Here is a 14,079-nt window from a genome sequence, read left to right on the forward strand (position 1 = left end):
TGCCCCCCCCCCCTTGTCAATAGAAGCTGAAACTTAAAAAGAAGAATTTTGAATTCAATATATAAATCAAAAGAATGTTTTTTTATGCTGGTTTGAAATATGTACTATTCATTGAGTTAAAAGTTAATATTAAAAGTTAATCTATGTAAGAAATTGTATACGTTTTTCTTTGAGGAGATTCTTATATATATATATGACGAGGTGGCCATACCCCTAACTCCCCTTTTCTCTAAATATATTTTTCCATTTATGACGAGGGTGCTTCCCCCTAACTTCCTTTTTGTGATATCTAACTCCTCTCTTCTCTAAAGGGCTTCTTCTATATGCCACGTGGGTGCCTACCCCTAACTCGCTGCTTGCGATAAATTTGTCCCCTTTTCTCTAAGGAGATTGTTATATATATAGTGAGGGTGCCTACACCTAACTCCCCTCTTGCGATAACTAACTCTTCCCTTCACTAAGGAAATTCTTCTGTATATAACAAAGGTGCCTACCCCTAACTCCCCTGTTGCGATAACTAACTCCCCCTTCTGTAAGGAGATTCTTCTATATATGACGGAGGTTTTTACCCCCCCCCCTAACTCCTTTCTTGCGATAACTGACTCCCCTCTTCTCTAAAGAGATGTTCCTATATATGATGAGGGTGCCTACCCCTAACTCCCTTCTTGTGATAACTAACTCCCCTCTTTTCCAAAGATTCTTCTATGTATGATGAGGGTGTATACCTCTAACTCCCCTCTTGTGATAAATTCAGTCTGTTTTTGTCTTAATCCTTCGATAAGGAATATTCTAGCCCAAGGAGTGGATTGCAAATACCATAGTCATTTCAAATTGATGCAAAAGTTTTTTGATTTCACCTCTTAAACTTAGTTGTTTGGAACATTTCTGACCCAAATGGACAACAATTTGTTTCTATGGTGCCCAATAAACAAAGCTTGAGCCAGGTGACTGAATTTTAGGAAAAAACCTTTCAATTTTTGGGCATATATGTCGGGAAAAATCGAACAAATTTTCTTCCTTTTGAACAATAGGGTGTAAGATTTTGATGAAAAAAAATAATTTTTTTGTTGGTTTGATTTTTACTATCAAATGTCCTATAAATTACTTCCGTAAATTCTTTAATGGCAGTTCTATTACTTTCTCAGGAGAGGCGATCTAGAAAAGATAAAAGTCGCTCCAGAAGTCGTGAGCGCAAGCGCAGCTCTGAACGAAGAAGATCACGAAGCAAAGACAGAAAGGAGAGGAAACGTTCACGAACACGTGATGAAGAGGATAAGAAACGTGAAGAGTCAAGGAGCCCAAGAAAAGCGAGGAAACAGGATTCTGAGGTGACTAGTCTCTCTCTCTCTCTCTCTCTCTCTCTCTCTCTCTCTCTCTCTCTCACTTTCTCTAGGTCTCGATATCTCTCGCGAAATTTCCCTATCTCTCTCTATCTGTCTCTCTCAGACTGTATCTATCTCTATCTCACTCTATATCTCTCTCTCACTCTCTCTCTCTATCTTTCTTTCCCTCTTTGTTTTTGGCCGTTCAGATAACGGTAGGCTACAGAGCGTAATGTAAAGTAAACCTAAAATGGCTATTGGGTTGGTTTTCTGGTCTATTCGTTACCAGTGTCTATTTCTTTATCCTCATCTGCATGCAGTTTTGAAAACTAGTTGATTACCTTCGTATAAAAAATCATTAGGGTTATTGTAGCACGAGATTCACGTAGAAGCTCTTTTCAATAGCTTTTTATCGTGCTCCACCTGCTACACTTAGCACAGTTGACAGCTCTGGCTTTCACTCCTTACAAATGAACGTTCCTTTAAATATAAGCTTATTTTTGACGCCATATAGGGAAGTTTTAGGCTTTTTGAAATTCTCAAAATTTCTTCTCTTGAACGAAACACAGAGACAACACACACATAGAGACGAAACACACACAGAGATGACACACACAGAGACGACACACATGTTGAGCAGCTATATCTGAATTGAAAGAACCTTTTTCAAAATAGTGCTCTTTATTCAAGATCGTTCTCTATTATGCTGCCGCTACTGGTCCATCCAGGATACCACATTGTTCAGCCTGGATACCGCATTGTCCAGCTGGTATCCTGGTTACGGTTCAGCCCGGAGAGCGCATTGTAAAGACTGGCCTGATATAGGAAGCTTTTGGGAGAAAATGTCCACAATAAAGTGCCAAACGCGACAGTTTACTATCTACGAAGCCGAATCGAAGTCGACTATGACTACGAAGTCGATCGATCAACCCGATCGAATCGCACTTTGGGGATTCGCAAATATAATAGTGAAACCATACTAACTAGGAAGTAGGAATAATATTTCTTTATTTAAATAGGTGGTATGTATTTTTTTAAATAGGGAGATAGTTTCACTGATCGTTGCGCTCTATGAAGATAGCGAGTGCTGTTTAAAGGCAGAAGATGGCCAAACTCGTTTCTTCCGCATTCTGTCAGGAGTTAAGCAAGGTTGTGTCTTGTTACCGCTACTTTTGGTAATCGTCATTGACTACATACTGCGAAGTACAAGCACAGACGGCTGAATCCCGAAATATGCCTGAGCGATGTAGACTTCGCTGACGACATCGCCGTCCTGGGATCATGCGCAGACTCCAAGAACTCCTTGACAAAGTGGGGGAGAGAGGTAGCTAGGTCGGCCTGAAAATAAATAATGAGAAAACAAAATACATGGCTGCCACAGACTCAGCCCTGAGCATCACTTGCGGAGACCGACACATAGACCAAGTCTTCCATTTCAAATATTCAGGAAGCATAATAGAAAGCACCGGATCGACCACAAAAGAAGTGCTTACAAGAATTGGCCAAGCCAATGGGGCCTTAAATAGATTGCAGAAAGTTTGGTGGCCTCAAAGTTTCTCTATATGGCTAAAGCTACGACTATTCAATAGTAATGTTATGCCAGTGCTGCTTTACGCAGCCGAAACCTGGCACTTAAACCAGGAACAAGAGAGAAGAATACTTGCTTTCAAACACATGTCTTAGAAGAACTCTCAACATCCGTTGACAGCAGAGAATAACAAACCAATTCATCCGCGACTAGACAGGCTAGCCTCTTGCGACATATATCATAAGAGTTCGCCGATAGAGATACCTCGTCCACGTACTACGTATGGACAATCTCCGACTACCAAATGCAGCGCTCCATTGGCAGCCATCGGGTCCACGCCGCAGTAACAGACCCAGAAACACCCTGCGTCGAACGTACCAGACAGATCTCCGTAACAAGCGCGCATCAATCCAACCTCAGTGGGAGGACGCACTGGCAGCAGCAAACCTTGGGAAGATTTGTGGCTCGTTTTTGATGCCCTGGGTGCCTCTGGAGGCACAGGCGGATCTAAGGTAAGGTATCGTACAATGGATTATGAGGCTACTTGCTGAACAGTAGTGTTAACTATGAGGTAGCGATAATTAAGTGTAACAGTACTAACTAGGAAGTAAGAATAGTTCTTTCTTTATTTAAATAGGAGGTATGTACAGTGAAATATGAGGCTACTGGCTGAACCGTAAAGCTAACTATGAGGTAGCAGTAACGTAGCACTGTCCCCGGTATTTTTGGGGCTTCCCCTATTAGCACCAAAGGAAAATTTGCCTCTGCAAACATCCCTGTAAATTGACGTACGCCAATTTTGGCGTAAGTACGTCAACGTCAACACAGAATACAAATCAATTTTCGGGGAGATTTCAAGATCCCCATTTTTTGTTGGGGCAATTACGGGAAGCCCTGAGAAATTTGGGGTGGAAGCACTAGATAAATATAAAGCTAATAATGGATCATGGGGTTACTAACTGGTGAATTAGTAGTGATTTTTTCACTTTCATAGTAGGAGAATGAAATTCAAAATAAGGCTAACGGCAGAACCAAACAGTATAAAAACCTTGACTTGACAGTGAGAAACAGAAATTTAACGGCGAAAACTGGCAGTAGCTAAGGAAAGAAAAATCCCCAACGCCATCTACCATTTAGCTGCTTTGACCCAGAACTGCGGCATACTTTTTTTTCATGTGCTTTAAAATGCAAGGATTAGAGAAAACGGAATTATGTCCCCTGTAAGCCTTCCAGCTTAAACCAACTAGTCTTGACAAAACTCAATCGACTGACTGAATTCAACTTAATTGCCAAGATTTTCACAAGCTAACTAAGGCCTACTTTGTGCCAACAGGTTTTGACTTAAAATTAGTCTTGAGAGCTATAAATGTTGCTTAATTATCACTTACAGAGAAGTTTGATTTTTAATCTTATTTCATTGTATATTGATCGTATCAAAACGTCTTTGAAATTTTTTACTGTTTTAATTAAGTTGTCTTACGCTACGCTGTATGTGGCGCTAGTAGTTTTTAACCGCGGTCTTCCCATCTTCAGTTGATGACTTCCAATTTTAAATCGACGTGGAGGTTTATCCCGGATCCTGATGGTAAATCGTCGGGGTTCTAAATCTTATAAGTTTTTTTTTTTTTTTTTTTTTGGGTGGGGGGGGGGGTTTAGTACTGACATCTATGGATTAAAATAATTTTTGTACTTTAATAGGAGGAGGGTGAAGTGGAATACAAGCCCCGTGAAGAGCGAGAGCGAGAAGAGCTTGAACTTGAAGAAGAGCGAAAACGTACTGAGCAAGAAAAAAATAAACGTGAACGGGAGGAGGCGAGTATTCGTGAACGCGAAAAGGAAGTAAAGAAATCACTCGAAGAAAGTCTTCGAGATAGAGACAAAGAAAGATCGGCAACCCTGCATTCAGAAGCCGTACAGAACTTTAAAGCTCTAATGATTGACCTGGTAAGTTTTTTTTCTGGTAAGCCTATTGGGTTGCCCTGATAAGCCTAACGGGTATGTTTATAGTTTAGGTGGTAAACAGTGAATATTGAAATGTTGAAACCATAACCTTAAAATTGCCCTTGGTTGATATTTTAGGAGGCGAACACCTCAAGATCGCACCCTGGGAAGACTTTTTGCGTTTGTTTTTCCTAAATTTTTTTATCGCTTAAAAAGGCTATTGAGTTTTTCTCTAGCTTTTGCACTTTATGTTAGTTGGAAATTAATTAAATGTTGTTTAGACTCGATGATTTAGGTCAATCTAAGTAGTACCATTCTTTTTGTTTATTTGATTAGAATAATGTTGTCTAAACGGTTTTTCAATTGAATGTGGATGGCGTAGAGTTCGTAAATGTTGTATTGAATTTAAAAAGAATTTTAAATTATTAAGTTTAATTGTAAATAATTTAATTTGAAGGACGTTCGATTGATGACAGTTCAGAAAATGTGTACAATTCAATGATTTGTTTTCTTTCTTTTTTTTGCAAGCGCAAACATTCCCATCTTTAGCCGAAAATCGGTCGAATCTTTTTCTTCCTTGTTCCTTAGTTTTTGATTCTCTGTCGTTCTTTTGATCCCCTGGTCCTGTTTTTCTTCCTTGTTCCTTAGTTTTTGATTCTCTGTTGTTCTTTTGATCCTCTGGTCCTCACCCTTAATAACGACGAAGACCACACTGCTTTTCCATAATACAAATAACAAAAGTCAAAACAACGAGGAAGCATTCTAAGACAGTGAAAATAACTCTTATTTTATATTTATCTGATATCTTATTTTTATCTTATATATATTTATATTTATTTAGTTTTGTATTTTATATTATCTGTGCTTTGCTGATGACGTCTCTTAGATATAGAACTTGAAATATTCGTCAAATATTTTTAAGAACTTAAAAAAAAAAAAATTTAACTAGAGCACTCTAGTTAAATTTCTGCCATACATATCCCGAGTTTTGGTTGCTTTTTTGCTTTTTTTGATAAGAAACCTTTTTCGCACCATAACATACGCAATATCTTAAAAAGTATAATAATTACTTTGTGGAACGTTACTTTTCTGTAAATTAAATTAAAAATAAAAAATTAAATATGTAATTAATGTAAATTAAAAAAAAAGAAAAAAAAAATCTGGTTTGTTCTGACTATCTGAGATGTATTTGCCTTTTTTTATTGAGAAGCTTTGTTATCGCGAGTTAGTTATTTTAGTTGGTTAATTTGTTTTGTCTCTTTTATTTTGTACAATTTTCTTTGTAGAATAAAAAACTTCTTTTGATTATTAATCATATAGCTGCAATATTCACTTAGACTTAGACTGAGAGCAGAAACGGAAGAGTAGTTGAGTTGTATGAACCATTATAATGACGAGGCAAGTTGATTTGATTTAGTTCTATTTCTAAACTGCTATCACAATAAAGGCTGCTTTATCTCAGCTTTTATGTGACAAAGATGTCAGATTTACGGAATTTCGCAGAATTATTATTTATTTTTATATTATTTTTTAGGTACTTCTATGATATACGCCCTACCCACTTTATATAAATAATAGACAGTATGATCTTTCCCTATCTCCACCCGGACCGAGATGCAAGTGCTCCGGAGAACATTTAAACAACTATAAACATAAGCGACATTAGATCTTTTCACGGGTAGACAAGTCAGATTTCTCTTGAACGGGAAACTTGGCTTCAATGTTGTAACACTAAATTTGATATCAAATTTTAAATTAATTTATTCCAATACATATATGAAAATCGGTAATTAGTAGTGCAATGTTATTATTAGATGGTTTTAGGAATTAAAAGTAGGTTTCGAAGTCTCAAGTTGGTTTCCAAGTCATTTTGAGAAAGTTTCTGCCAAAATACGTGTTCCAGGGTAATTGGACCTGCTGATGGCAGATCAAATGAGAGGAGCTGTTTTTATGTGCCGATATATATATATATATATATATATATATATATATATATATATATATATATATATATATATATATATATAATATATCTTAAATATTAAACTTCAGATCAGTAGAAATAGAAGCCTAAAATAACTCAAAACGACCAGAAATTATTATTAAAGAATAAAAAAGGAAAGGAGAATAATTGATATGGCATATAAATTTACCACTGTAAAACACTGCATATAAAATTATATAAATGTATATACAGTGGGCTGTAATAATGCAAAAGGTAAATATAACGTTGGTTTAAGAATTGAAAGAAAAACAAAGAATGAATTTACAAAAAAAATCAAGTTAAAAATAAGTTTATTTGAACAATACCATAATGACGACATTTGATTGAGAAATTTGGCGCTTCGCTTTTATATTTCAGTACCAGAGTTTTATCAATATTTTATCAAAGGGAAATTACGCGGTGGGCATGAATGTAGATTTGCAGCTAAATTAAATATAGTCACTTCCACATTTCACATATGTATATTGATATTGGTTTGATTTTTATTGTCTGTACTACTGAGGAGCTCATTAAGGAGATAATCAAACACAAGTTTTAAAAATGTTGCCCCTTGGTTAAAAAAAAGAGATAATCAAATATTTAAACTACTAAAACTAAAATAATTACTTGCTAGTTTATTTTCCTTGATAGATATGTCTCTCGATTTCCTGATTCTTACTTACTTCGTAATATGCACGTGTTGGCAAAAAAAAACAAAAAAAAACGGTTCACCAAGTTTCTTTCTGCTTTCGCAATTACAAATAATACAAATTCGCACCATTTCTCAGTGACTGACAAATAGATACTGACCCGCTAATGTCAGAGTAAATGGGAGGAACTGTTTGTACGCACCGAGAATGAAGTGCCAAAAAATCAAAGCCGTGATCTTACTGTTATATTATCTATATACAGTGGCCCTACCCAATATTCTTCGAATATTTTTCTCTGACACTCAATTCTAATGAAATGTACCAAATTAAGATAAAAATATCATACTTTATAAACAAATTTGGGCTATATATTTGCACATTAGGGAGGGTGGGGGCAAAGTTTAGCGGGTCTATATGGCTAATGTGTTAGGTACAATTATTCTGCATATTATGTTGTAAGAATTGAGTTCTAACTCCACACTGTCCAAATACTTTAACCTCTCCCCCCTAATGTGCAAATATATAGCTCAAAATATACGTTTTCCATTTATTCTGACTTCTCCTTGTCTCGTCTCACGCTTAAGCTGAAAGAAACTAACGAAAAAAACTAACGATTCTATAATGCGTCAATGAATGAATAACTTGAGTGGCAGGGGATTTACGATACAAGGACCTTTTTTAGTGTTATTATGTTTATAGAATAATAGATTATGGAATATTTGATTGTATTTATAGAATATTGAATTTATAGAATTATTATTTAGATTCGCCTCAAGTCTAAAATTTAATGTTTGGTGTGAAATTAAAATCTCAAAACTGGTCAGGGATTTGTGAATACGCGGAACCGCTGTTGGAAATTCTTTAACTTTTTATGAGTAATTATAAATAAATTTATTATTTACTTACTAATAAAATAAAACTAATAAAGCTTCCTAAAAAAGTTACTTTAATAAAATATATAAAGTTCCTTACAAAATTAAATACTAGGGAATTTAATATTATATTTACAAGTATTTATTTTTTGTGTAGTTTTGTTTTAATAAAACTGAAGTGCACTTTAGTTTTTAAATTCGTACTTATATAATATTTTGAATTCATACATATATAATATATTACTATTTTTAACAATATAAACTTGCGTAACATAAACACAGAAACTCAAGCAGATATTTATGCTTAATTTTATATTCCCTATGACGCTGAAGATTAAATAACAAAATGGCCAAATAAACAAACATAAGAAACTAGTTTATTGTTGAATATATTTCAATAACTTTACTAGTTTTTCTATAAGAGTCGAAATTGGTTTCGACTCTCTCTTGGGTCCTAAAAGGAATATTAGGACCTCTTAAGGACCTTAAAGGAATGTCCAGACCTCTCAAGGACTTCAAAGGAATTTTCAGACCTCTAAAAGACGTAAAAGGAATGTTCAGACCTTTTCAGGGCGTAAAAGGAATGTGTGTACCTCTTAAGGGCCTCAAAAGAATGTTCGGACCTCTCAAGGATCTCAAAGGAATGTTTGCACCTCTTAAAGACGCCAATGGGATATTGGGATCTCTTAAGGGCTTAAAGGAATATTTGGATCTCTCAAGGACCTCAAAGGAATGTTCTGACCCCAAAAGAATGTTCGGACCTCTCAAGGACTTCCAAGGAATGTTCAGACCTCTTAAGGACGTAAAAGGAATGTGTGTACCTCTTAAGGGCCTCAAAAGAATTTTCGGACCTCTCAAGGATCTCAAAGGAATGTTTACACCTCTTAAAGACCACAATTGGATATTGGGATCTCTTAAGGGCGTAAAGGAATATTTGGATCTCTCAAGGACCTCAAAGGAATGTTTGGAATCTTTTTTTTCTTTAAAGTTTTATTTCTAATTCTCAGAAATGGTGTGTGGTTCTCGATCTTGACCTTGATCTCGAGTTTGTGTTGTAAACTTAATTATAAGAACTTGCAAAAACTTACTTCTTTGAAAAACAAATTATAAACTCAAATCGTTGGCATTTTTGCTATATTTATTTTTTTTTTCTGCCATTATGCCTAGATGTTAATATGCTTCTGTATTTTTAGATTAGAACCAATGACCTGACATTCAAGGAAGCCAGAAAGTTGTTGAAAAAAGACAGTCGGTACGATTCGATTCAAAGTCTGACTAAAGAAGAACAGGAGAATCTTTATGAAGAGCATCTCGACTATTTGAAGCAGAAGAAGAAGGAGAAATTCAGGTACTTCGGATTAAGAACTTAGTACTCTTTATATCCTTAATGGAGAGTATCACAACTATTTGAAGCAGAAGCAGAAGAAGAAATTCATGTACTTCGGATTAAGAACTTAATACCCCTGATGCCCTTAACACCCTTTATTAAGAGTATCTCGAATATTTGAAGTAGCAGAAGAAATTCATGAACTTCGGATTAAGAACTTACGACCCTGTATACTCTTAATACGCTTTATGATGACCATCTCGCCTATTTGAAACAAAAGAATGAGATATTCTACTACTTAGGGTTAAAGCTCATAATGCCCTTAATACCCTTTATGAAGAGGGTCTAGACTGTTTTCAGCAGAAGAAGAAGAAGAAATTCATGTACTGCAGATTAAGAACTTAATACCCCTTATACCCTTAATACCCTTTATGATGAGCATCTAGTTTATTTTAATCAAAAGAAGAAATTCAGATTCCTAGGGTTAAAAAATCTATACCCTCCCCTTCCGCTTCGTCGATAAACGTCACAACGAAACAAGAAATGTCCTTTATGGCCTTGGTTCTTCTAAGTAGTATGTTCCAGTGAATCAAACATAGCGCTTAAATCAGCACTTAAACTTTAACCAATGCTGAAATAAAAAAAAACGTAAGTAGGAAAAAGAAGGACGGATTAGAAAAAAAAAGAATAAGAAAATGTACAAAGTATAATCATCTTTTGAACGACAAGGCTAATATAACGGAGGTACTAAAATCAACACTGAAATAAAAAAGAAGGTTGGAGTAGAGAAAAAACAAGATAACGAAAAATATACCAACTAAAATCAGCACGTAAATGATAAGACTTACCTAAGGGCTAAAATCAGCAATTAACCGTTAAATCGAAAGATAATAGAAAAAGTCAAGCCACAAAAGGTAAGATAAATGAAAATCTAGGCCGTATCCAGGGGGGATACCCGATTTGAGCAACCCTCTCCCCTCCCCCTCCCCCCCCCCAAAAAAAAAATTCCGAGTCGTAAAAATGCAACACAAATGTGTGCTAACAAAATTTCAATGCGTTTTTTACTTTTTCGTACCCCCCCCCCCCAACAAAAATTTTGGATATGCCATTAACTTAAATCAGTACTTATACGACAGGGCTAACTCAATGAAGGGCATTCAGCAAAGAACTTACAACATATCGCTGTTGAGAGCGGTTTTTCCACTCTCTGTTATTCCAAAATTCCAAGAAAAAAGAGTTTGAAAATTTGGACATTTGTATCTCAGAAATTTTACACAAGCTAGCGTTTCCGAATCTGTTTTGCCGATCTGTTCCTCCAAAAATTGCGAGAAAAACGAGTTTGAAAATTTTGACATTTGCGTCTCAGAATCGGCTGTATCTATAATGCTGACGTTTTGCAGGAATGTCTATTAAGATAATTCGAAAGAGTTATTTTCGGCAAAACCGCTATTACTATTTTTTTCTTTTGTTTTTGTTAATTGCAATCAAGTTATCGGTGATTAAGGTTATCGGTGTTAAGGTGATTAAGGTTATCGGTGTTAAGGTGATTAAGGTTATTGGTAATATATCAAGGTTATCGGTGATTAAGAATTTAATGCTAAGTACTCGTGCTCGGTGTGGAACAGATTTCTCAGTAAAGTCATGAGACGGGTTCCCCAGTATAAATTTTGGAACTTGTCCATTATTCAGAACACACCCAAGTTGATTCAATTTACAAAACGGGTTGAAACAATTGAGACGCATTGAGAGATATATCTGATGTCTATATGTTGGGCTATATGTTTGCACGTTAGGGGGGGGGGGTTAAGTATAGCGGAGCTGCATGCAAAATGTAGCCTAACCTTACCAAAAACCAACTGTATACGAGGCGTGTTCTTAATTGAGGTCCATTTGAACATAGTACACAAAGAAAGATTATTTAAAAAAATTAAATTTATATTCAGAAAGTGTATACTTTACTCTATTTCTCGACATACTTACCAAGTTTTTTGAAACACTTATCATACCTCTCAACTAGTTTTAAAGTAAAGTCTTTATAAGAACTTACTGACGGCTCTAATAACCAAGAGTTCACGGCTGTTTTCACGTCGTCGTCATCTTTATAACCGTTGCCACTGAGATGGCAACCGGTTGAGCTGGTGACGAAACATGGGTTTCGTATATCATGCCCAAATCGAGGCAACCGAATGGAAACACGCACACTCCCGTGAAAATTTGAAGGCCAAACATCCTCTCTCCCAGCGCAAAATAATGGTGTCGGTGTTTGGGAATAGGCATGGTGTTTTTTTGCTCGACTTCATGCAACGAAGGAACCACTATCAATGCAGAAGCATACTGCCTAACCTTCAGAAAACTCCGCAGAGCGATTAAAAAAAAAAAATAATAAAAAAAAACTTGGCGTGGTGAGAAAAGAAATTATCCTTGTTCATTACAATGCGAGATCTCACACTACAGATAAGATCCGCATTTTGTTGGACAGTTTAGTCTGGGAAGTTTTAGACCACCCAAAATACAGTCCTGATCTTGCGCCAAATGATTACCATCCGCTTCTCCACCTCAAATAACACCTCGGTGGCAAATGTTACAATGATGATGGTGACGTAAAAAAGAAGAGAATTCCTGGTTAGCGGAACAGGCGGCAAGTTTTATGCAGTGGTTACTTTAAAATTAGTTGAGAGATATGATAAGTGCTACAACAAAACTTGGCAACTATGCTGTTAAATAGAGTAAAGTATGTACTTTTTGAAAATAAATTTACTTTTTTTTAAATAATCATTCGCTGTACTTATGATCAAACAGACCTTAATTAAAAAACACGCCTTGTATTAAATATATTATTAAAATATACCTATAACGCAGATTTCCACTGAGCCTAAGCTAATTGTCTTCGAATACAGATTGTTAAATCGGTTTTTGTCAGATCTTGCTGATCAAAATGCTTAAGCGTGTTTTGAATAATGGACAAGTACCTAAATTTCATTTAGTACCTAATTACCTAAGTTACATAACAATTACCTAAATTACCTAACAATTACCTAAATTACCTAACAATTACCTAGCAATTATTTAAATTACCTAACAATTACCTAATAATTACCTAACAATTACCTAAATTACCTAACAATCGTCAGCGCACATAAGGTAATATATCTTAGAACGACCAAAAAAATAAGAAGATGGGACTCAATAAAGCACATTAAAAACTTTTTCTACATTTAAATATAAAAAATGACATTATAAAATTTGTATGAATATACACAATGTCTTTTATCAACTAAATCATAAACGACAGTTTAGTGTCGAAAAAGGGGATTGGAGCGCGACCCCCTATAAATTAAGGGGAAAGCTATGTTAGGGTGAATCAATTAATAAACGAACGGTATTTAAATATAAACCAAAGTAAATTGCAACTCTAAAACTTACAGCATCAAGAATATCAAATGTGGGGGACTCTCCCCTCCTTCTAGATCTATAAACATATCTTTTTGGGGTGTTTTCAATAATAAAAAAATGTATTGTAATATACATGTCAATAAAAAAAATTACAATATTGCTCCCCTAGATATTGAAAAAGAAAATGAAAAAATAAAATGCCCCCCCCCCCTCCACCTAAATTTTGTGAATTGACGTCACCCTGCCGGGAGTGGCGACTAGTTTTCCTCGTCTTCTGTTAATTTTTTCTTTGAGCCTTTAAATTTTGTCTCCTCACGTAATTCTTTTTCAATTTGTACTATTTGTATCTGAAAATTGTAAAAAGGCACTATTATTACGGTAGATATGATGAATAAAAGACTGTAAAATGTTTTCTGGGTTAATTGAGCTGTTATTGTTTAGGGAAATGCTGGATGAGACTCCTGAAATAGACTTAAATACGGATTGGAAAGATGCCAAGAGGCTTATCAAAGAGGATCCGCGATATCTGAAATTTTCCAGCAGTGAACGCAAGTGCGAGAAAGAATTCAACGAATACATGAAAGACAAATTGGCACAAGCCACAGAAGACTTCAAAATGTTATTACAGGTAAGTTTTTTTTTTAGAAAGCTTTTCTATTATTATTGTTATTATTAAAGTATGGACTAGCGAGAGATTTGTTACTTTTTTTCTGTTTAATTAATAGTTAGAATTATTTAAGTCTCTGTAGCGACCCTTTGCAATTACTTTTATAAATCTTTTTTGGGGTATTCTTAAAGTTAATTGCATAGATACTTGTTAGGTATAGGCTCTTTAGTATTATAAGTCTTTTTTTAGTAGAACGTGGCAGGGGGGTGGCCATTATTAGTTCAACGGACTAATAATTTCTTATATATGAACGATTAGTTAACACAAGCCACTAAAGACTTGAAAATGTTATTACAGGGAGGGGTTTGTCTTCCTTTTTCTTGACGCTTTCCTCGGTTTTTCAGCTTTGTATGGTTTCCACGGGTTTGGGTTTTTTTTTTTTTGCCCTTATATAG

The 14,079-nt window shown here is 35.3% G+C and overlaps 1 protein-coding gene across 1 annotated transcript in view; it reads left to right on the forward strand.

Annotated features, from left to right (window-relative positions):
* LOC148943275 (uncharacterized) overlaps positions 1–14,079 on the forward strand; it is a 114,317-nt gene that overhangs the window by 97,369 nt on the left and 2,869 nt on the right. Inside the window, exons 18-21 of the mRNA XM_089101567.1 lie at positions 1,146–1,328; positions 4,549–4,794; positions 9,491–9,645; positions 13,459–13,645. Of these exons, the coding sequence (XP_088957693.1) occupies positions 1,146–1,328; positions 4,549–4,794; positions 9,491–9,645; positions 13,459–13,645 (771 nt within the window). The remainder of the gene's footprint in view (positions 1–1,145; positions 1,329–4,548; positions 4,795–9,490; positions 9,646–13,458; positions 13,646–14,079) is intronic.

This window comes from Artemia sp. Qi Xiang Cuo, chromosome 15 (assembly GCF_049724085.1).
Source record: "Artemia sp. Qi Xiang Cuo chromosome 15, ASM4972408v1, whole genome shotgun sequence".
NCBI lineage: Eukaryota > Metazoa > Arthropoda > Branchiopoda > Anostraca > Artemiidae > Artemia > Artemia sp. Qi Xiang Cuo.